The sequence below is a fragment of the Hetaerina americana genome, unplaced genomic scaffold (assembly GCF_022747635.1).
Source record: "Hetaerina americana unplaced genomic scaffold, ioHetAmer1.1.p SCAF_3, whole genome shotgun sequence".
Classification (NCBI taxonomy): domain Eukaryota; kingdom Metazoa; phylum Arthropoda; class Insecta; order Odonata; family Calopterygidae; genus Hetaerina; species Hetaerina americana.
The window spans coordinates 16,265,038-16,290,261 of record NW_027286874.1 but is presented as its reverse complement, the minus strand read 5'-3'; the positions used below and the strand labels follow the sequence as shown (position 1 = coordinate 16,290,261).

General features: G+C 34.7%; 1 protein-coding gene across 10 annotated transcripts in view; it reads left to right on the top strand.

The window, feature by feature from the left end:
- The window catches only part of LOC139690215 (uncharacterized), a 309,365-nt gene that overhangs the window by 274,638 nt on the left and 9,503 nt on the right, over positions 1 to 25,224 (top strand). For 8 of the 10 annotated variants that reach the window (XM_071587522.1, XM_071587515.1, XM_071587521.1 and 5 more), the window contains 5 exons: positions 8,673 to 8,948; positions 17,373 to 17,469; positions 17,838 to 17,991; positions 18,179 to 18,274; positions 19,309 to 19,453. In XM_071587522.1, the coding sequence (XP_071443623.1) occupies positions 8,673 to 8,948; positions 17,373 to 17,469; positions 17,838 to 17,991; positions 18,179 to 18,274; positions 19,309 to 19,453 (768 nt within the window). Of the gene's footprint in view, positions 1 to 8,672; positions 8,949 to 17,372; positions 17,470 to 17,837; positions 17,992 to 18,178; positions 18,275 to 19,308; positions 19,454 to 21,280; positions 21,318 to 25,224 lie in introns of all 10 variants that reach the window. The other 2 variants (XM_071587525.1, XM_071587524.1) reach the window with 2 other exon arrangements.

The window sequence follows — 25,224 nt, the reverse complement described above, 5'->3', positions numbered from 1 at the left end:
GCTCCTTCATTTATATTCAATTCTATTTTCTTCAATCTTTTGTTCACATAGTGGTGATTACATTGAATACCTGGTAAATTATTCTTTTTGTTTTACTCCTGCCAGGTTCCCAGAAATTTGAGATATATTTCCACTCATAATAGTCAAAACCTTTCTCCAAGTTCATGAATCCCACAACCATGTCAAATTCATGTACCTGTAGAACTTATTCAAGCTATTTGTGGACTCTGCATACATGTTGATGGCATTATTCTTTCTGCCAAAATCCTTAGTGTGTGGCCTCCCTCATTAATTTATTCTTCCTGAATCCAATTCATTCTTAAATGCTTTTTTCAGTGTGTCCCTCTGTCCTTTGGCTGGTAGTTCATGTTAATATTTTGAATTCACACAATACCAGACTCAATCTTCTCTGTTCTTCACATCTTTTGATCCTCATTTCCTTTGGTATTGCATTTATTAAACTGTTATCAAAGTCTGTTGGCACTTCCACTTCCATAGTTTCTTTGAATATCCTGGAAAGGCTTTCATGGCTTAACTTTACAAGTCCTTTGGAAATTTCTCCATTGATTTTGTCCACTCCTGGTAGTTTTTGTGAGGTAATTCAATATTTTTTTGAATTCATTTTACAGTATACTGTGGGAGTGCTGGAAATTATTTTAGCACAGGCGGTGCTAGGAAATACTAATAAAGCACATATAAAGCATTTGAATGAACAGCAGATTTATTCCGAGGGCTGTGGATAACAGACCAAGGTCAACACGGAAAGATATATGCCATGGGCGCAACATGCACAAGAGGGATGGACGCTCGGCGAGGGTTGAGGCGTGACTGGTTCCGCGTGGGTCAAAATGCCTCCTCGTGGGTCGTGCCTAGGGTGACACCTCGCGGCACATCCCTGAATCGCACAAACAAATGAACCGCCACATATACCATGACTCCTATATCCCTGTGATCTCTTCCCATCTAGCTCTTGCTTCATACTCTTAAGATCTCATCAGTTGCATCCATTTTTGGCTGGAAAAATTAATAACCATTGTACTTCCTGCAATATTTTTTCCCTGTCAGCTGGCCATACAATTCATGACATGATTTTCCATTATTTTTATTTTGAAGTTTGCATTATTTTTTTGTCATTTGAATCAGTAGTAAAAAAGTAAGGTAATAAAGGAGTTTGAAGTGGGAATTGTTGTGATCTTCTTGCAGCGTGGTGACGAAACAGGATTTAGGATCTTTAGCAATTATTGAGACGACATGTTCAACTTAACGTGGGGCCGGAAGTGACGTTTAAAAAAAAACGACTTCCTACTTTTATTCTACAAAAACAAAAGCAAACACATACAAACATCGCTCAAGCCAGCCCAAAAGAGACAATGTTACCAACCTTGTACAAAACAACAGCAACTTGATTACACATATACAACACCCTCACTTAATCTAGTTGCCCCAGACATTCACATCCTTCATGCAGTTAAAATGTTTTTTCTTAGATAAACTTTTAGTTAGCATATCTGCAGGCATCTCATGTGTTGACTTAAATTTCACAAACACTTTACCATCTGTCACAGCTGTTTTTACAAAATGGAACCTTACATCTATATGCTTAGATCTTTCCTTTACATCAACACAATTGGCATTCTTAACTGCTGACTGATTGTCATTATACATGCACACAGATTCTGTGCCAAATATTTTTCTGCAATCCTGTTTCAAAATTTCCCTCAGGATTCGACACAATATAATAGCTTTCTTGGTACAAGCAGTTAGGCTGACATACTCTGCTTCCGTTGTGGATAAAGCCACACAGAATTGTTTTTTACTTTCCCATGCTACAGCCCCTTTAGCAAATTTAAAAACATACCCTGTACGAGATAGTCTATCAATCTTATCACTGGCAAAATCTGCATCAGCATAGCCCTCAAGGAACCCACCAGATTTTGAGTAGGCAAGGCGATACGTTGATGTGCCCTTTAAATATCTCAAAACCCTTTTTGCCAACTTCCAATGTTCCATATTAAAGCTATTATTAAACTTACTTAATTTTGAAACAGCAAAAGCAATGTCAGGCCTAGTACAGGTCATTGCGTACATTAAACAACCAATTAATCCTTGATAAGGTACATCAGGACATTTATCTGGATCTCCAGGAGCTACATCCAACCCAACTTCCATGGGTGTAGAGGCTGCACAAGCATCAGACATGTTAAACTTAACCAGCATGCTTTTGATGTACTCTTCCTGATCCAGTTCAATTCCCTCACTGGTTCTAGTTAACCTCATCCCTAGAATACTTTTGGCCTCTCCAAGATTTTTCAGCTCAAAATGTTTTTTTAATGATGAAACTAACTTGTTCACAGTGTCACCATTCTTACAAAACACCAAAAAATCATCCACATATACAGCTATTACACAAATATCAAGTCCAATACCCTTAACATAAATACATGATTCTGTTGTCAAATTCTTGAAACCAAGACCTTTAAAAATACTCCGACATTTGTCATACCATGCCTTGGATGCTTGTTTTAAACCATATATTGCCTTATGCAGCAAATACACCTTACTCTCCGCCCCTTCAATTACAAAACCTTCAGGCTGCTCAATGTAAATTGACTCTTTAAGATCACCATTCAAGAAGGCTGCAGTCACATCTAGATGAGTGATATTTAAATCTAGCTCCACAGACAATGCAATCAACAATCTCAAGGCAGAATAACTTACTACAGGAGAGAATGTTTCATGGTAATCAATACCATACTCCTGGGAATAACCCTTTGCTACCAGCCTTGCCTTGAAACGCTCTATTTCCCCAGCTGCATTCACCTTTCGCTTGAAAACCCATTTACATTTTACAACTTTTTTGTTTTCAGGCAAATCAGCTAAAGAAAGGACGCCCTTCCTTGCTAAAGCTTCCCATTCTTCCTGCATGGCCTTCCTCCATTCATCCCCATTTGAAGACAAAGCTTCTTGAACAGTCTGAGGATCACAGTACAAAGACATTGGTTGATTACAGGCTGAATTAATTGATGCCAAAAATAAAACATGATCTGGAAATTCCTTTGGTATTCTATTCCTAACAGGATACCTACTTTCTCCCGGATCAATACTCTCCTCCCTCTGGCTATCATCACCTGAGCTTGAATTTTGCCCACAATAGACACGACCACTTCCTTCAGTCTCAATGTTTGAGGTATCATTATTACCCTCACTACTTGTGCTAGTGTTTTCATTAGTTTCAGCCTGATCATTTATGCTGACCTCTGTCTGGGGCTGGGAGGTGAAACACACGCCCCCCCCTAAAAGTTCAGGCAGAATAATTGTATTCCTCAATGTTTTCCCAGTTAAATGCTCTTCCCTGAAACTGTCCTCAAAAAACACTACATCCCTCGCTTTTGTTACTCGTCCAATGTTTTCAGGATTCGCCAGGAGATAACCTTTGGATTCCTCACAATATCCGACAAAGTAATACCGTTTGGATGTGGCATCTAGCTTTTTTCTCATGGCCTTGGCCACATGAGCATAGGCAATACAACCAAACACCCTCAAGTGACTAAGGTCAACCTTATGACCTGTCCATCTCTCCTCAGGTAATTCATTCCCAATTCCCTTAGCTGGTACTCTATTCTTTAAATACACAGCTGTTTTACATGCTTCAACCCAATAGCTCTTAGGTAACTTGCACTCGGATAACATGCATCTAGCCCTCTCTATAATGACGCGATTTGCCCTTTCAGCTAGCCCATTCTGCTCAGGATTATATGGTATCGTTGTCTCATGTTTTATTCCCTTTGCTCTAAGCTCTTCTTGCAGAGCCCGCCCCATGTACTCACTACCATTATCCGTCCGCAAACACTTAATCCTGTTCCCCGTTTCATTTTCTACCCTAGCCTTAAAGGTTACGAAACATTCTAGGATAACATGTGTTTCCTTGCCTTTAATGAAGAAGGCAAAAATTTTTCTAATGCAATCATCAATAAATGTGAGCATGTACAGTTCTCCCCTATTGCCAGGAGGGTCCATTGGACCACACAGGTCTGAGTGCACCAAACTCAGCTTTTCACTCACCCTTTCCGTTCTCGGTCCCACAGTGAAAGGTTTTTTAACAAGCTTTCCTTCTACACATGCCACACACGGTTGAAGAGGCTTATTACATGGATAATCCAGACCACTGGCACGCCCCCTTAATGTCTGCATATTTTTATGCCCCAAGTGCGCTAACCTTCTGTGCCATAATAGCTGAGAATGATTCCCTTCAGTAGTTGCAGCTAATCCCACAGCACCCTCCCTGACAACATTGTCACCTGAGGTACACTGTTTTAAATCTAGACTGTACAACCCATTCTCCTCTGTTCCCGAGGCTTGAATGACTCCCTTTACATGTAAAGTTTCAGCATCAAATAGTTTGCACCCAGATGAATCAAATAAAACAGCAGTACCCTTTTGCACTAACCTATTTACAGACAACAAATTAGTTGAAAGATCTGGCACATAATTAACATTTGATATGGTGGCAGTACTTCCCTGAATCAAATCCATTGATGCACTACCAATACCTGACACTTTGATTTTGTCATGGTTAGCAACTGTTACTTCGTCACTTGCATCTGGTCGAAAATCTGAAAAGTACTCCGTAGTTCTTGCCATATGGGAATTCGCCCCAGAATCAATGTACCATTTATGACTCCCCACTTCACAACGAAGGGCTGTCAACCAGGCAACTGGATTCCCTTTCTTGGCACCCCCACTTGATTTGCTGTTCCCGCACGACACCTTTGCCCCTTCCTCGGGACAATCGCTCTTGATGTGCCCGATCACTCCGCACTTAAAGCACCTGGCCTTTCTCGGATCGAAGGTGGACTTCTTGTTCTGCTTACCTCTGGCCCCGGACGTACTCGAACTCTGCTCCGAGGACGATGAGCACTCTCCCTGATGCCTCTGGTTCCGCTTGGCATAGAATACAACCTGCTGCTCCTTGGAATCTGTGGCCCGTTTGTACCCTTCCTGCAGTAGCCTCTGCTTCACTAGGTCAGACTTGATGACCCCTGTGACTGTATTCTCTAGAGCCATTCGAAACGGTCTGTACTCAACCGTCAGGCCCCGCAGCATCAAAACCGCGAGCAGCTCGTCGTCAATCTTCTTGCCAATGCTTTTTAGTTTCGCATCGACTGTTGTGAAACGTTGAACATAGTCCTCCATATTTGTGCACGTTCCCAAATTGATGTCGAACAGCTGGTCTATAAGGGCGACATGCCTGTTCACACCCTTATCTTCATAGGTGTGCTGCAGCTTGTCCCACATACCTTTGGCCGTCTTGCACTCCATGACTTCCATTTTCGGTCCTTGTTCTAGTAGCAAATATATTTTCGCCCTTGCTCGCTGTGACTGCTTTCGTTCATGAGCTGACGCATCCATTGCTACTTCACTCTCCACGTAGTCCCAAAGGTCTTCGTGAAGCAAGTACATTTCCACGTCCATTTTCCACTGCTCGTAATTCACCGATCCTCGCAATTTATCAATTTGAGGCAATGAACCTCCGTACGTGATGTTGTTGATGACATTTGATTCCATTGTACTTGTCATCCAAACACGAGGCAACAATTTACGAGTACAGCTCGGTTGACTACAAGGCCGGAATCAGTTTAATTGAACCTAATTATCTCATGCAAACTGATCTCACACTCCTATTTCCACATTCTGGGCCCATAACCTGTAGTGATCTTCTTGCAGCGTGGTGACGAAACAGGATTTAGGATCTTTAGCAATTATTGAGACGACATGTTCAACTTAACGTGGGGCCGGAAGTGACGTTTAAAAAAAAACGACTTCCTACTTTTATTCTACAAAAACAAAAGCAAACACATACAAACATCGCTCAAGCCAGCCCAAAAGAGACAATGTTACCAACCTTGTACAAAACAACAGCAACTTGATTACACATATACAACAGGAATAATCTTGCTATATCAAAGATTTAGTTGTGTGCAAAATTTGAGTTAGAATAGAGTAATGGATTTATCTATGGTAGGCTCTTATACATAATGTATTAGTTGTTTGTTACAATAAAACAAATAAATTGTATTAGAGATGAGAATGTAGGAGAAATGGAATGCTCATCAGCTTCCTTATTAAATGAATGTAATGCTTTTAAACATGACTCTGACATGTCCTAAGGATCTTCAGCTATGTTCTTGTAAAATATTTTTTGTGAGACCCATGTACTCATCTGTGTTTAAACATCTGTATGTTCAACCCAGCTTAGATATTTACCTTTAAGGAAAGAAAGAAAAATATTGTGAGAACCATCAATTCTGATTTGGGATATTCATGAAAAATGTGTGGCACAGTTGTCACCAAATAAAAATGTAGAATATCTATTTAAGTATTTGGTGGTGTGACCACATTCAATTGTTAGAAGGGTCTAAAAATGGCACTCTGGTCATTGAATTCATAAAGATTCCAATTTTTGCAATAGATTCCTCCAGGATATCTACCATATCCACCCCCAGGATCACTACCTGATATTCCACTGCCACAAAAAAATTACAAAACACTTATACATACCAAAAATGTCCCCCCTCTAATGGTGCTTATGCTCATTCTGTTGGTACTGCTTACTTCCCTGGCATAAAATCACTTAACTCCATATTTAAGGAGCTATTCATCATCCTCAAAAATCACAAAACTACAGCCAAATTTTCTATCCCTCCTCTCACTCAGTCACTCATCAACTCTCTCTCCTTTGTCATCCCTCCTTATCTTCTCTTGCAGCATGACTATGCTTGCCAGCTACACTGTAAGCTTACCTTTTTCTGTATTACCTGATGCAGCACACCTCTTAATATTCTGTTTAATAACCATTGTGCTTCTTGTAATCTTTTCTCTGTCAGCTGGTTTCCCATTTCCAAAATTTGCCTTTCTATGTGAAAAATCCTTTCACAATTATTAAATCGAATCCACATGTGCCTCCCTCCCGAAGCTGAAAACATTACAGCAGGCTTATGGCAGGTATATGGCTTTGTGTGCTTGTAACCAGGACTCAATGTTGACCACCCTTCTCCCGTCCAATATTTTTGTCTCCCCTCTAAACTCTCCCTCTCAATTATTTCTACTTTCCCTTCCCCCTCACCTGCTTTTCTTCCCTCTGCTTCTTCTCAGTCCCTTTCTTCCATAGGAGAAGGTGCCATTGAAAATTTCAAAATATTTTAAATTAATGCCTATTTTTGGTGTTTATATTTTTATTTAATCACATTTGCACTGTTTACTATTGATATCATTCACTTCTATGATCCTTTACATGATGGAGGGTGATTTCATCCTGGATTGATGATGACCCAGCTCCTTTCTTTTATATTTATTGAATTTCAGCTTATTTAAATTTGTACAAACGTGCATTGGTAAAGGCTCACTCATGAATTCTGGAAGTGGTGTTCATTCTTGTGAAAGAATTATAACTATGGAAAATATTTTTAATAGAATTTAATCATCATCAATGATATGCAGTAGGAAATATTTGTGATCGAGTACTGAGCAGATGTCAAATTTTTTCTATTTCCTTTGATCATCATATTAATTTATGGAAAAAGAGTTGCTTTGTTGCAGAAAATATTTAATGAATACTTGTAAAAAAATTGTTGCAATACATCAATAACCTAACTAGGTACTTTCCTAGGCAATTCAATATTTTATTGCATGTATTGTTTGGTAAGAACTGTAGTTTTTGTATGCTTTTATTATGGTTGACTGGGTACCTGACAGATGTTATATAAGCCTGCTATTGACAAATGTGATATGTCATTGGTGGTTAAGCTTTTGGATTATCTAAAAGCCATATTATATATACATTATATATATATATATATATATATATATATATATATATATATATATATATATATATATATATATATATATATATATATATATATATATATATATATATATATATATATATATATATATATATATATATATATATATATATATATATATATATATATATATATATATATATATATATATATTAATATATACAAGCCATAGAGCTTAATCTAATCTTTTTTAAATTGTACCAAATTTTACATTTTAAAGAGAATAATGCAATGCACCCAATTGTAAAATGAAATTCCACATTACAACAGCCAAAGAGCTCAATCAAAATTATTATCCATTTCTAAAAATAAATTTTCAATAGTAATGATATCATTCATCCTGATGTATATTTTGGAATTGATTATTGAATAATTAAAATATGAATATAATTTGATTGATCATAAGGCTAAATTAAGATTGTTCGTATACATTTTAAACAGACTGTTTGAATGACTAATATGCAGTATTATATTTGAAGATATGAAGTAAATTTCATTGTATCCATAAATAACTAATAATTACTTAATACTCTCTTATGGATTTAATTTAGACTTTTGCCATCTTTCATCATAATATAGCATCAGTAAAACTGATCATCATATATATTATGAAATTGAATTTTTGGAACATTGCTATATGTTATTTTAATATGATATTCTGAAATTCCTCCATATAACCACAGAAATAGTGGAAATTTTCTGTAATTCAGGTTTGTGTGTTCTTAAAATTAATTTTTCTTCTTTTCCCTTCTTCACTTTTCCTTGTTAACTTCGGACTCCCATTGATGGGAATTAAAATGGTATCAGTTATCACAGTTGATTTCCCAGCTGGAAGATCTAGAAATCCACATCCACTCAATGGAAGCTGAATTTGGAAGCCTTAATTCTGACCTTGAACTTGGTGGTATTGATATGACCACATACATTTCTTCACCTTGGAGTACACCTCTTTCCTCTGTTTCCTCATCTCCCCCTTCGTCTTTCTCCACCTCTTCATCTCAAGCCATCTCTGCTCTAGAGGATAGCAGCCTTGAGCAAAGAAAAGCTCACCTTCAGCAGTTGTTATCTTGCCTCCAAAAGGAGGTACTAAAGTCAGATATGTTTCAGTCAATTTTCATTTCTTGATGTTGCACATATTCTGTGCCTATTAACCCTCCATTATGGCATGAGTATTGCTCATTATTTTATTTCTCTAAGCATATATAATGGTACTTCATAAATGTTCTATTTAGCTAAATAATTGGAAAATTGAAGTAAAAACCTGGAAAACCTTGAATGAAAATTACCACCATTCTTAATTTTACCTTTGTAATAGAGTAGATAATGTATACACATTTAATGTTTTTGGAACATATATTTTTGCAATTGATTTTTTGCATTATATTTACTTTAAGCATAATATGCATCATTAGATAATTATTTTTTACTTCATGAAAGATTATATATGGTGGTATTAAAGATGGAAAAATATTTTTGATTTCACAATTATTCCAGAGAGTTTTTACTCTATGGAATGAATAAATATTTACAAAACATTTACTCATGAGGTTCATATTAATAGATAATCACACTCCTTTGATTTTATGCACCCTGACTTTGCATAAAATTTGATTTCACACTAATATGGAAGTTCTCCTAGCTGAAGTCTTCTTTTTATGGACTTGGCTTTTGAAATTATGCCAATTCTACGGAATGATTTGAGTAAATTTTTCATCTCTTGGAAATAGGGTTATCAGATGTTTCAAAAATTTCAGATGCACGATACAATTATAAGTTGTGCGTTGCATTCTGGGAGGAATTTATAAAAAATCATACAGCAATATACTCCTTTTTAAGAGATTGAAAAGTATAAAGTCATCAGTATAAAAATATATTGGAATGACAATAGATTCCAAACTGCAAACATTTCCTTTACACCTTTTAATGGCAAATACATACATTAATCATACTGTTATGTCAATGAGAAACCCCTGAAAATACCAAGATTACTCTACCATCTGATATTTGCAGAGCAGGGTTACATCATATTAAATTAAGAGTTCATGTTCACATGTGTTCAAGGATTTTGCCCAAAATGCCAAAGAGAATGTGTTAATTTAATAATAGCTTAGTAACAAAATATGCAGGCTTTAAATTTGGAAGAAGTGGAAATGATAAATTGTCCGTAAATGTTATTTTCAGACATTTTAAAATTCATATTAACATACTATTCATTTCCTTTGGCCATTTTACAATTTACCAGCACCCTGCATTTACTTCTTATGTCTTACATTTTAGAACATTGTGTTTTACAGTATCTTAACAGTATCTGGAAACCCTATAAAGGAAGCATAGTGAGGAATTGTGTTGAGGTGATTGTTATTCATCAGCTGTATCAATTCAATAGCAATTGGTACAGATTGGTGAACTTTGAATGGGTTTTTGAAAATGAATATGAAGGTAGCTATTGATTCCTTTCTGTTTTTGCATGTTGCAAAGATTTATGGGTAAAAAGAGCACGCAATAGTCAGGTGCCATCCAAAGAAAACATGTATTTTATTATTTATATTTTAATTTTTAGTATTTTTTCATTTATCTACTTCAATGGATTTAAAAATATTGAGCATATGTAAATGTTATCTTAAATTTGTGGTGATTTTGGCTCTATGTCATTTAGGCTCTATGATATTTAATTTATGGAGTACCATTATATTGTATGTTTTGCTTTTGAAAACTTCTTTTTTTAGAGAGTAGGTAAATATTGCCTTTTTCACTTTTTTAATAGTTACTGTAAACTTGCTGGTTTGCTGTAGAACATTATTATATTATGACAAAATCTTATTTTGTGACATATTTCTTACATGTAGGAAGTATTTATCAACAAGCCACTTTGGGAAGGTTATGCAGGAAGTATTGCAGTCTCTTCCCTTTTTATATCTTTTGTATTGAAATAATTGTGCGTGATTTTAGGTGTGTAGAAAACGTTAGATGCCTGAAATCCATGAAGCTATTCGTAAATGCAAATCTTTTGAAAAGTGTTCTCTTCATTTATTTTATTTCATTGTTTCATTTTATTTGAAGTCTAAGTTAGGGATCAGGCAAATTAATTTTGCATATGCATGTGATAATGTGCTTTTCAGTTGTCTTTAGTATTTAAAGGACTTTCCATCAATGTTTTATCAAAGTCATTATACTTTAGTACAAACTAAGCATTTGGGAATCCTTGTGCTTATGCATCCCTAGAAATAATTTTGGTTTATTTATATGTCTGGTGAATTTGAATAAGTCATTCAAATTGCATAACCAACTCATTCATATTGTAAGGATTGCAATGCATTGATTATTTGTTTTTTAAATATTAAATGTCATATCAAAATGCTTACAGAAATGCAGAAAATAAATGTACTATATAATTATACTTTTTTATCACACAATTAGTTTCATACTTTCCCAGAATTATTTTATTCGTGTACTTATGGCTGGAGACGCGTAGAAGTAGAGTGTGTGTGTATTTTATATATATATATATATATATATATATATATATATATATATATATATATATATATATATACCCATATATACAGAAACAGATATAAGGAAAAGGGATAGGAACACATATAAAGGACGAACACAATAAAGGTGGGGAAGGCGGAATCGAACGGATCACAAGAGTAAAAATATTTCCTTGACCGGGACTCGAACCTCGGATCTTTCCACTTGCCGGGCGGATGCTCTTAACCTCTTGAGCTATCGAGGAAACGTAATTTACCCTGAGATCCGTGGGTCTAATATGTCGCCAAGCGCCCCGATTCTTTAGCCAAGAGATGGCGTCAGGGGACTGTTTCACCCACCAAAGGAGAAATAGACACTTTTCTCCTTTGGTGGGTGAAACAGTCCCCTGACGCCATCTCTTGGCTAAAGAATCGGGGCGCTTGGCGACATATTAGACCCACGGATCTCAGGGTAAATTACGTTTCCTCGATAGCTCAAGAGGTTAAGAGCATCCGCCCGGCAAGTGGAAAGATCCGAGGTTCGAGTCCCGGTCAAGGAAATATTTTTACTCTTGTGATCCGTTCGATTCCGCCTTCCCCACCTTTATTGTGTTCGTCCTTTATATGTGTTCCTATCCCTTTTCCTTATATCTGTTTCTGTATATATGGTATTTATTCGCCGTTTGGCGGGATTTCGTGTTTGAATATATATATATATATATATATATATATATATATATATATATATATATATATATATAGTTAGGATGGTTGCGGCATCCCAAGGGTAGAACATTTTAATACTGACCGCAGGGGTTCGATTCCCAGGCAAGCCTCTCTGGGCACCCTCAGCCCACCCTAGCTGTGTAGTTTTCTGGGTACTAAATCTTCCTGAACTAAATAATGCCGTGGGGTTAGATAACATTCCTGCAGAACTACTGAAATTTTTAGGAAAATTTGGGAGGAAGACTATATGGACTGATTCGTAGTATCTATGAGGAAGGAATCTGGCCGAAAAACTTTGTGAGATCAGTTTTAGTTCCTATTCCAAAAACAATAAAGGCTACATCATGTGAAGACTATAGAACAATAAGTCTGATATCTCACAAAGCTAAAGTTGTTCTCAGGATCATCAACGAAATGATAAAGAGTAGGGAAAATGATTACTTAGGGGATGATCAGTTTGGGTTTAGGAAGGGGAGAGGTATGCGTGATGCCATTGCAGTAATGAGATCACTAATCAAGAGGAATATAGAATAGTATCTGGACATATTTGCATGTTTCGTATATTTTGAAAAAGCGTTTGAAAGAGTAAATTGGGAAAAACTGTTGAGTATATTGCAGAAAATAGGAATAGATTAGAGGGGCAGGAGGCTAATCTGCAACCTTTACATGTCTCAGACTGCTCAGATGCGAGTGGGAAACAGGGAGTCCGGATGAGCAGTGTTAGGAAGAGGCGTAAGGCAGGGTTGCCCATTATCACCGTTGCTGTTCAATGTATATGTGGAGGAAATGATTAAAAAGGCATGGGAAGAACTAGAGGTAGAAAGTCAGCAAGCATTGCTGAGTGAATTGGAAATTCAGTGTGACAGATATGGGATCAGAATCAATATTAATAAAACAAAGGTTATGCGATTTTCCAAGAAGAAAAAGACTAAGCTAAACATTAAAATAGGAGGGCAAAAACTAGAATAGGTAGAACAGTTTAAATATCTAGGAAGTGTTTTGGACCAACACAGTCAAGGTAGTAGGGACATAAGGAGAAGAATTGCGCCAGGCGAAGAGGCTTTCACAAGGAGGAGGGAGTTGATGAGAGGGACGTTGAGTAAAGATGTTAATAAAAGACTTGTAAAAACTTTGATATGGAGCGTAGCTATGTACAGCGCGGAAACGTGGTCATTGAAGGAGGAGGATAGATGTAGATTGGAGGCTTTTGAAATGTGGGTGTGGATTAGAATGGAAAAGGTGAAATGGACAGGGAAGAAAACAAATGAGGAAGTACTTGGTATGGTGGGCAAAGAGAGCAGTTTGTTGGGAGAAATCCTATGTAGGTAGAAAATATGGATGAGGGGGGTATTGACCGGCAGTGGGATGTTGAAGACTGTAATAGAGGGGAGAATGTTAGGCAAATGAGGAAAGAGCAGGAACAGGCATGTTGGACAGGATGAAGGAGGTACTCTGAGATGAAGACGGACCTGATGTAGAGTAGGCTGCTGGATTGTGTTTTTCTAGGTTTCACAAAATATTTACTTTGTAGTTGTGTCCATCCAAATACCTTCCTTAACTGGAAGATTACCTTAAAATAGGAGGAGATCTTCCTGGGTAATTATAAAAGGCACTGGTCCCCCTACCGAGATGTGTGAATTTAACACACAGTTGGACTTAGTACTGGGTGAAATCTACCATCACCTACCAAACTGACGTTCGGGTTGATAACTGTGTTCATGGTTTATAATGTTAGGATTATCAAATTAGTAAGCTTGTTTGCAAGAATATAGATTTCATTATTTTTAGAACAAAAAATGAAAGCTTCACCATTACCGATAATATCATCATAAATTGAGACTTCAGTCATTTCTGGGATAGTTTTGTAAGTACAAAAATAAATAATCTCTCTCTGATCATTCATATGTATACTTCTGACATGCAAAATTTGATGAACAGATAATACATCCATATTCTAAAATGGGAAAAATGAGTGATAAAAATACCATTGATTACAGATATATTTTTAAAGTGCTTACTTAGTTGAAACATCTATGAATGTTCAACAGCAAACTGTTTACTTTCAACTATCTTTTTTTGAATCTCAACATTTACTTTTGAAATCCAACAGTGTTTCCACAAGCAAGAATCCAAAGCTGACTTCAGTATCTTATGACTGTAATTTTCAAAATTAATATTAGGTGCATCAAACCCTAAGTATTATTTCACTCATATATTAATACACCTGTTATACAATTTATGTATGCTCTGTTGAATCACTGAGCATTCTTCTTTGGATTTTATCTTACAATAATATTTGAAATCATCACCATATAACAGGAATTTAGTAGGCTCATCCACATGTATTAAATCATTTATTGAATAAGTTAAGCAACAAAGCCTAAAAATGGGATCTCTGAGGCTAATGTGGCTAAATCTATAAGGTGGAGTGTATTATCACTTGAAACTGCTACGAAGCATCCAAACCCACAATAATTTTATTTTAAAGGAATGCCCCTAAAGTAAATATAAAAACATGCAGGCTTTTTTACTTTTTCAATATAAATACATATCTACTAGAAATGGTGTTCTTCAGTGGTATATCCAGAGAGAAGGAAGATTTTAAGGAAAGTTCGAATTTAATATACTCACTTTCCAGCAATGTACCAATGTTCAAAGAAATCTACCATAAATTTAAGAGCAAATCTTCAGAAAAACTGAGGAACTTATTTAGAAAATATTCTATATTCATTACCAGAGCTAATGTAGTACAGATAATAAGCCTTGGTAATACTTATAAGGTATCTGTCCTATGACATTTTCATATTTATTGTTGATTTATTGTTGTTTCTGGTCAAGAATCATTTTACACAGTTGCATATATTATATTCTGAGATCATAATGCATAAATCCAAAATAATTTTATCTTTTAAAACTTCTTCAGTAAGGCTATCAGTAATAAGATATTGGATATAAAACAGGATTCTTTTTAGTCCCAAAATCAAGAGGCTCTTGCTCTTATATAGCAATCGTATGAATTCATGAGTTCATATATCCTATCTAGAGATCTGGTCTACTGAGGAAAACTTGATATAGCCATTCAACAAATGTTGTCACATCAGATTCTTCATAATTTGTGTAATTTACAACGTTGTTTGTATTACAAATATTAATTTGCTTCTGAGCTCATGTTAAGTGTGCTTTCTTTATGTATATACTGCCTGTTCAGTGTAATGCTCATCTTTTGAAGCTGAATTACTCTGTAGGTGGCCAACGTGTTGACAATAAGAATTCTTTCTGCAGGGTCAAGTTTCAAATGGCAATACAAGAGCTTGTAGGCCTATATGTTGTGTTTTTATCTTCTTAACCTCTTTTTCAATGTTGGTTTTCTCTTTTTGTCTGTCTTACTGGTGATTCCATTTTGTAAACATGCTATAGTATTTGTAAATTTCAGGCAGCACTAAGTTGATACATAATTTAGCCAGTCTGTATCCACATATCATAGTAATAGCATCACTCAGCAGAGCCCTGTGGCAGTGGATTAGTTGCAGGCAATATCCTTAGTCTGACGATAGTAGTAATCAAGCGTCACATTTAGAATCTGGAGATAAGGAATTTTCATCAGAAAGAAATGGAAATAGTCAAAAAGAGTCAGATTCAAACAATTAATCATTGAGAACTTCTTATGCTTATTCTTGATGTTCTTCTTACGCTCTTAAAGTTCTGCACAACCTATTGAGTACAATCATTTCATATGTAAGGCACGTGAAGAACTTTGTGGTCCTTGCATGTCTATTAGAATACCTGATATCTGTTGTATAATACATTGCCAGGGAAAAATTGTATGCCTACCACTAGTGGTAATTGGTAGTTGTAAGCCCAAATTGGGATTTGTAGGACAAATAAAAAACGATGATTCGCTAAAACTGTTTAAACATGTAAGACAGAGTAGATTTTCCTTAAAATTCTCGATTTTCATAGTTACTCTTATGAAATGGTCTTTCTAGTGCACGATTCAGATGTGTTTGAAATTTAAAATTAAAATACATTAGACTAAATATATGACATTAGGACCTAAGGACAAAACCGCCAATAGACAAAATAAATTTTAATTGAATGTGTACAAAAGGGTTTTGTGTTAATAAATTACATCATAGTTGTGCCATGACATCCAACACATATAATGGAATGGGTCAAATCGAGAATTTATCTTTCTTGGTAGGCAATAAAATATAGTCTGTCTAGTTTTAAAAAGGTTTCTCTTGATATTGTAAATATTTATTGAATTTCATGAATTTTTTTGCATCTTTAGGCATAGACAGTTTCTAGGCGGTTCCTACACTTGCATAAATTCACCTTACAAATTTATTGGCTGCTAGCATTCACAACAATGGCAAAGCTTAGTTCATTGAAAGCATATAGAATAGATATACACATATTTTCCAAACAGGCAAAAACAGTTTAATATTATCAAAAAACCTCAGTATGCTTAAGGGTGGCAATATTTGGTCAAGGTTTTTGATGTAAAATTCAGTAAAGTGCCAGTAGTTCCTTTATTTGGTGCTCACAAAAATTATGTTTTCCATTACAGGATCTTAATGCAACAATTTCAGAGCGTAAAAATCATTCGCCTTGACTGGGACTCGAACCCAGATCCCTCAATATCCGGTCGAGTGCTTTAGCCACTTAAGCTACCGAGGCGTCCTCTTAAACTCTGAAATTTAAGAGGACGCCTCGGTAGCTTAAGTGGCTAAAGCACTCGACCGGATATTGAGGGATCTGGGTTCGAGTTCCAGTCAAGGCGAATGATTTTTACGCTCTGAAATTGTTGCATTAAAATGCACATTAGCGGATGACTCCGTTAAAAGTTACTGTTGCGGCATCTCCCGCAGTTTCTTTGGAATTACAGGATCTGGTTAACAAAATACTAGATAAAAGCTTAACTGTAAATATTGCTCATTATTATTGTTTTTATATATCAAATAAGAATTAGAATTAAATATGAAACATTAATAATAAATTATAGCAGCCATTAATGCCATTCATTGCTATTTGTTTTCAATTGGATTTTATTTCCGCATGCTTGAGCATTATTAGTGTGACTACCTGTAATGTGACTGTGATAGTTAGTCTTACTGTTGTTTTGGGCCAGTGATGTTATTATTAGTGAAAGAAAATATTTTTTGCACCTCATCTAAAGAGAAGAAATTGCATTACATGCTTCTTCATTGTTTAGAATGATACATGTTGCTTCCTGTGCATGCAAACTTACAATTTCCTGAAGGAATTAAGCATGGCTATATATACAGTTCATTTTTTTCTTGTTTAGGTAGAGGAGGCAGAAGAGTCAAGGGATGAACTGAGTGAATGCTCTCCCAAAAAGGATATACATTCCAATGAAGAAGAAGCAGCTCCTCCCAGACCAGGTATTCACATAATTGTATTCATTATGTTTATTATGAGGAACATGCTGCTAGAGCGCATTAGGTAATTGTCAAGGATTTATAATTATGCTATTGAAGTGGATATTTACACCAATATACAGCAATTTGGTGTAAACTAAGTGCTATTTATGAATTATGTGTTTATTGGGAATTCATCATCTTACCTACCATATTCACAACAGGCAGATTTTGGCTCTAACTCTTATGAGCATGATACTTATAAGAGAAGAATACTTAGAATTATCATATTAGGAATAATAATAATTTGTATCTAATGAGGACTAAAATGTTGGAGCTTTGATTAAATTGTAACATGTGCATTTTGCAATCTATTTCCTTTTTCTATATAGGTACCATTGCTGAGCGTGAGCATCGGAAGTGGGCATCAGCGCCTCCAATACCTGATAACCCATACTCCCCAGAAAAAATCTCTGAGAGGCTGCGTTGCATGAACTTGAAAAAAAGTTTGGAAGCTAGCAGAGGGAATTGTAGTGATACCTCTATGTGAGATGATTTCCTCCACTATTATTTTCATGAAAATTATTTGTTAATGTATTTTATTAATGGTGTACTTATGGGTTAAATGGAAGAAGGGACCATTTGGTCTCAATTTCGCCCAAATAAAGACCGCTATCTATCTATCTATCTATCTACTTATGAGAAATAAATGATGTACATCATCTCTTTTCAGAGAGTTTCCTGAGTTTCACAGTGAATCCGAAACCAGCGAAATACCTGTTCCTAAAATTACTATTAATTGTGGAGGAAAATATCTAAACCCAAAAAAGTAAGTTTTGTGCTAATTTAAATACCTTTGTATGTGAATATGAATGATATTCAGTCAAGCTAGTTACATTAAGAAATGGTTTTCAAAAAGGTTGTCATTATTGCTGGCGCAGTGTGTTCAGGGTGGCCGTTTAGTTGGAGAATTTAAAAAGAATTATGTATTACACTAATTTTATAGCATTTTGGGAAAGAGTTAAAAAAAAGCTGAATGATAAAAATGTCGGAAAGAGAATTTTTGAAAACTCATGAATTTTTCAGTATATCCCCTATTAAGTTGTTTCTTCTCTTTTTTTTTAGGTTCCGTATGTCTTTCTTATTATGTTCATGGATGAACTTTTGTTTTTTTTCTTTTTAAAATCTTATTTTTAAGATTAAAATATTTGAGATGGAGTTCTGTGGAAAGCATTAATTTCTTTGATTGCATATGGCTGTATCTAAATCTATGAAGCCAGTAGGGGAAGATTCTTATAATCTTCCATCCCTCATTCCCATCTTAAAAGCCAATTGATAAATCATAAGAAACAACTGCATGTACCGTATATGAATCATTCGATACAGCTATATTCAAAAGTAATACAATGTGTCAAATGATTACAAATGTTCAAGTCCATATCGGAAGTGAATACATGTGTAGAAACGATAGGGATTTCATCCACATCTATGTTTATTAAATACTCAGCATTTCACCTCCATTGGCAGAGATCTCTTTAAGAGTTTAGGAGCAAGGAGGTGCTAAGTATCATATTTTATGTCAGTGATGGTGATAGGTTGGAGAAAGATGATAAGCAGGAAGGGATTGTTGGGAAGTACTCAAAGTAACTGCATCCATACTTCATTTGTTATAAGTCAATGGTAGAGGAGGAGAAGAAGGATTATAAGATTGGACCATTCTCAAAAGCACCAGTATCTACTTTTCACTGAGCATTGAAATGATCATTATTAAAAATCGTTTTTATGGTATATCGGTTTTATGGTATTATTATCTGAACAAATCCTAAACTCAGTCTTAAATTTCTCTTTACTGTATTTCTACAGGTATAGCCGTGACTACTACATCAACAGTGAATCTAGCTCTGGGAGACTTTTAGTACACAGAAGTAATGAGGAAAGAAAGCAGCCTGATGAGAGGGAGCAGATTGGCACTGTCAAAGAAAATGAAGATCTTAATATTAGGAAGAAGGTAAGCTCTCCTGTTGGTGCAGAAGCAGCCTTATTGACATTTGAAAGACAGGCACTTCGTGGAGATGTATACCATGCATCATATCGTTCTCAACAAGCATCTGCAGACTTTGTTCTTAATCCCTTACTATATGTGGGAGAGGGAGAACAGAGTGGAAGTGAAATCCATGAAATTCAGCACTATCTCAAACCTGTGATACAGACACACTGTTCTAGCTCTCAGGGAACTCTAGAATCTGGCTACAGCAGCTGCTCTGCTGATTCTTCTCTTGATCCAAGTGGAGGGCGTTTAATTTCACCCAGTGAACCCGAGGCAATCGTAGAAACAAGAATGGAGCCATTAAGCAGTCTTCATGCCAGTGGAACATGGAGAAAAGATAATTTTGTCAGAAGAGGAGGCAACTCTTCTATGATTTGGTAGACAAGTTGCACAAAATCAATTATTCATAATGAAACAGCAATCGGCTAGAATCTCATTAATTTCAAATGTTGTTTCATAAAAATTAAGTCCTTTATCAGATCGTTCTTATATTGTTTGAAATGTACTATTCACTGTATCTTTGTAGCATCATTGAGAAAATTAATTCATTCAAATGACATCCAATTTCATGCATGTTTTTTATATCTAAATATTCTATTACAGTTTCATAATGGAGCAATTTTTACTCATACTATAATTGCTGATCTACAGGAAATGTTACCTCAGTGGATCCACACAGATTACTTTTATTGCGGTTATCAAAACTCTGCCGCACCAAAGTAATCTATACTTCAACTTTACTTTAGTATGTTTTCAGGTTGTACAACTTCAAATTGATTATAGGACAATTTATTGGCAGTTCCTCATTTTTTGTGTAGAAGGACCAAATGACATGAGAAAAGTTGGGATGCAATTTTAATTTTCCATTTCCGATTAAAACACCCAATGCTAATATCATTCAATATGATTTTGACACATCTTCAACATGATTTTATGATTCTAGTGATTATATCTGACAATATACCTAATATATTCTCCATACCTAGGCATTGGGATTTGTTGGTAAGAGTACCCTAGTCTAACCATGGATTTTGTGTTGAGTGATGCTTGTGAATTGTCTTATATTTTATAGTTTTGTGTGCCAAGCATTGTGTGATGTGATCTTATATACATTATTTTATGCAAGTAGATTGGAAAGCTATACTTGACCCGTGAGTATGTTACCTGGTTTTTAATTAACTTGTACATGAGTGGCAATGACAAAAATTATTTTAGAGAATGTATGGGAATAAAATACTGTATTTTATCTCAAAAATGTTCTCATTCTTTAACAAGCCATTGTAACCTTACCTCAGGATGGCATCTCCTGCAGATTAGATGTAATTTTTGCCAAACGTATAAGTCAACAAGATAATACTAAAGAAGAAAAAGATGTGATTGTCATCACTTTATCTACGTCAGAAATAATTCAAATTACTCAGTTGAAATGAATGTGATTTGTAAACATATTATTGGATACAAATACATATTCCGTGCTTCATTTAGTTTATTTCAGTTTTGATTGAATATCCTGAGGAAAATGAAGAAATTTGCGGAAATATTGATAAATTTTAAAGCAAAAATAGTTGCACCCATGGGAATCAAAGCCTTTGTGATGCATTTAAAAGTTTGTTTACTTCTGTATGAAATTTTTATAAGCTATCCGCATAATCAGTGGTGATGAATGTGGTTTGTTTTCATATTTTATGACTTCCTTTTGAAGAAATGTTAATGTTTACTCTCATCTCATTCTATCATTGAAGACAATAATTATTTATTATGGCAATATCTACTATTTATGTTGCATAGCCATCAGTATGTTTTCTGAAAAGGCAAATCAAATTAGGTAAGTTGCAAAATATTCCATTTCTTACATTTGGTTGTATGCTGTTTGTGCTTATATACCGTACATATGTGTTTTTATTCAGTTTTATGTTTAATTTGATTGTAACTTTAAGTTTATATTTGGTACTTCAGACAATATTTCCTAAATATTATATATATATATATATATATATATATATATATATATATATATATATATATATATATATATATATATATATATATATATATATATATATAAAATTAGTGGCATTTTTTCTACATAAATTATGATCCATGCTTTCTTTATTTTTGTTTCATATCACCAGCATATCTGCTTCATTTATTCCATATGTGTTCATTTTTCTGCTTATTGTGAGGGCTTGTGGATTTTTGTTGCTTTGGAGTTGCATTTATTTGTTTATAATTGTAAATATGATTGTTTAACAATTTTGAAGTGTCAAATTCCTGTGTGTGTACAGATCAAACACCATATGTCCACAATCTTGTTTTGATCATCCGTTACATTCATTTGGCTCTTAGAAGTCTTGCAATATGAAGGAAATCATACACCTTCAAATCAGTTTTTTTATTTTAATAGATCAATTGTGTATATCACCATTTAATATTATTTAATATAAAAAGAATTTGGAGAAAAAATAAAATTGTTAGACTATATCTATGGCATTAGTCATATTTATTAAATAGAGTTATTTCTCTTTGGTGATAAACACTTTCGCAAGAGCTTACCTTGTCAGGTCTATGTAGTTGCAAAAGTGAAAATTCATCATGTTGAGCTTTTTCCTCCTTGAAGATTGATACTAAAGGAGTATTTCTAGTTACGTGTGTAGTATACACCATATAGGGCTTAGTATTGGGTGAGCTCTACCATCACTTACCAAATATCCTTTTTAGTCCTGTTTTTATTATTAGATATAGTGACATTTGGATGTTGTGGATGTTTTTCTATGAAAATTACCAACCATTCAAATTCCTGGTTATAATTTCCAAAGGTATGATGTAATTCATTAATACTGGATTTTCAAAAAAACCTAACTAGGTTTGCTTTTTGCTAAATAGCACATCATTTAAAAGTGAAATAGGATTTTTTTTTATTTGGATGACCAAAACAAAGAACATTATAAAATTTAAATGCACTTTAGAAGAAATAGATTGGGTAGGGATCAATTTTAACATGTAAATTATAATGTGATTTGTGAATATTGTACAGCACTTTGCATGCTGTTGCTTCTTTTGTAGTACTTGAATGGATTATAGTGATCACAGGGATAACTGTTTGCTGCACTCTGTGCTTCTTTTACCCTGTGGAACTTAATCTTAAAATACAAAAAGAAATCCCATGAATAATTTGGTACTTGTGGGAACAGTTGAGGGTAAGGGGCAATTTAGCATCTGTATTTAGCGTTTATATGTATTATTTATTTTAAGATATTTTATATTTCCCTTCTTCTTAATTGTGCCCATAAAGAGTATGATGTTATGGGAAATAATTTTTTTTGCTTGAATTACCATCATTAAATTCTCCATTTATTTACTCTAAATCATTTCACAAACCCAGATGTGGCCTTCCTTAATTTAAAATCAATGAATATTCTTTCCAGATGTTCATGTGGCGTTCCATTTGGGAAATTCTGTCCTAACTTAATTGGAAAACTAAAATCCAGATTTTTAAAGGAAATAGGTACATTTGTAAATAATATTGTACCTCCTGTATATAACTTCATTGCCTAACAGCATAAAATTCTACTGAATTTGACAAAAAGTCTTGTTTTTTTGGTACTAATCACCAATTCCTATATAATATTGCCTTAATTAAACTGTTCTTAATTGCTACATTAACATCACATTTGAATGAAGAGAATATATTGAAGGGTCCATGCTGCTTCCGGGAATTACCATCGCTTAGGTGTGTTGATGGACAACTGTTTCACCCTCAGTCCTGAAGGAGTCTTTGGGTTGAAGTGATCTGCATCATACAGTTCAGTTTTTTCAGTTCAAAGGTTTACTTTGCCAAACAATGCACGATACAATATACAATAATACATTTATAAAGGATGACACCTGGCAAAATCTGCTGTAGGCCGTGACCTTTTCGTGATTTGGCCACTATATATATAGAAGACGCTGACTGGCCCAGAACACTTTGATTGGCTCTTTCTTGGCAGCGAATAGGAATCCCCTTTCCCATGTGGAAATCAGGGTGTAGCAGCTTTCATGGTTGAAATTGTTGGGATTCTTCATTATTTCTACCGCTCCTCTTATGAGTCTTGGAGAAAAATAAAAAACAGTTTTCCATTAACACACCTTAATGATGGTTATTCCCGGAAGCAGCATGGATCCTTCATCAGATAGACATCGCAGAAGCCTATGTATTAATTAAGGGAATCTAGTAATTTATAAGTTGGGTGCAAAAATGATAAAGGCACAGAAAAAGAGTAAATTTAAAGCCCATATCTTTCCAATTGCTTTATCCTTTTGTGCCTTGGTTAGTAGTATGAGAAGATACCTGATGAAAATAATTTGGTCTCACTCGAGGTTTCTATCTGGCTTCTTATACAATGGCTTTTCTCATGAAAATATAATTCCAAGTAGTCATCCTCCCATCCTTCCTCCCGCCACAATTGTCTCTTCTTGTGTATCTTTTAAATTCCTTTTCCTCAGTAATGGCCACAAAATATCCTCCTGCTAGTCAATTGCAAGTAATTGAAAATTGTTAGGTGCGTATTTTGCATTACATTATCATAGCAGCACAATCTCCTATGACTTTATTTGCATTCAATGAAAATGATACATATTTTTTCAGAAGTTGTGAGAGTCATGGTCATTTCTGGCCATGGACACCATGTAAGAAACTTTATTAGATATATTAGCAAATAACCACACTGAGCAATATTTGTATCAGTGCCCCAAAGAATAGTCAGCTAGCAATACATGTAGATGCCAACCTGATTAATGGGTTAGTTGTTAAAATCATATGGCATATAATCACCCCAGGAGTAAGCCTAAAGTTATCTTTTGCTTATAGTTAACTGATGCCTACACTTTGACTGAATCCTTAGGTTCATTATTCTTTGGAAAGAGACCCTAGAAATTGGTTGTCCAATCTCAAATACAAGATTTTCCGTTTGAATTCAATGAGATTTTCTGCAAAAATTCAAATCTTGCTATTTGATTCCTGAAAATATTTAAATATAATTTGCCGACTTGTTAATTAATGCAAATGAAAAAAAACATGTTTCATCCTGAAATAGGAAATGAGGTTGAAAATTTAAAAAACTTAATATCATTTCTTAGCCACCCACATATTAAAAATTCATAAATATGCAATGGAAAGGCAAGATAAACAGCACTTCTAATTCTGGATAATACCATGTTCTGAAAAATTTGAAATATCATTATCAAAACATCACAGCAATCATAGAGAAGACAAAAACATTTGATAAAAACTCAGAAATTTGTTAATGTTACCCCAAGAAATATGATTTTAAAATGTACCAGTGGACCATTTCTTTATGCAATCCTCTTTCCTGAACATAGATCAGTGATGGATACAAGGTGCTTGATCTGTACTTGATCTGGCTCAGATGGTGGATAAAAATATTTTTGAACTGACTTACTTAAAAAAAGAGTTAAATTTTAATATTATTGCCCCTTGTGTACCTTGGGAAATTGCCATAAAAAGAACACGGCTTACTAATAATATATTTTGCATTGGGAAATCCCAAGATTTGTCTACAAAATGGAAAATTAATTTAATATCAAAACTCATTTTTAATATGCCAAGGTCTTGGTAAACTAACATGGCATGGTGGTGCAATTTAATGGTTGTAATCACATAGAGCTCCTACTACATTCTCAATGTGTAAAATCAATGTAAAAAATGCTTCTTTTAAAAGAAATAATGAGAA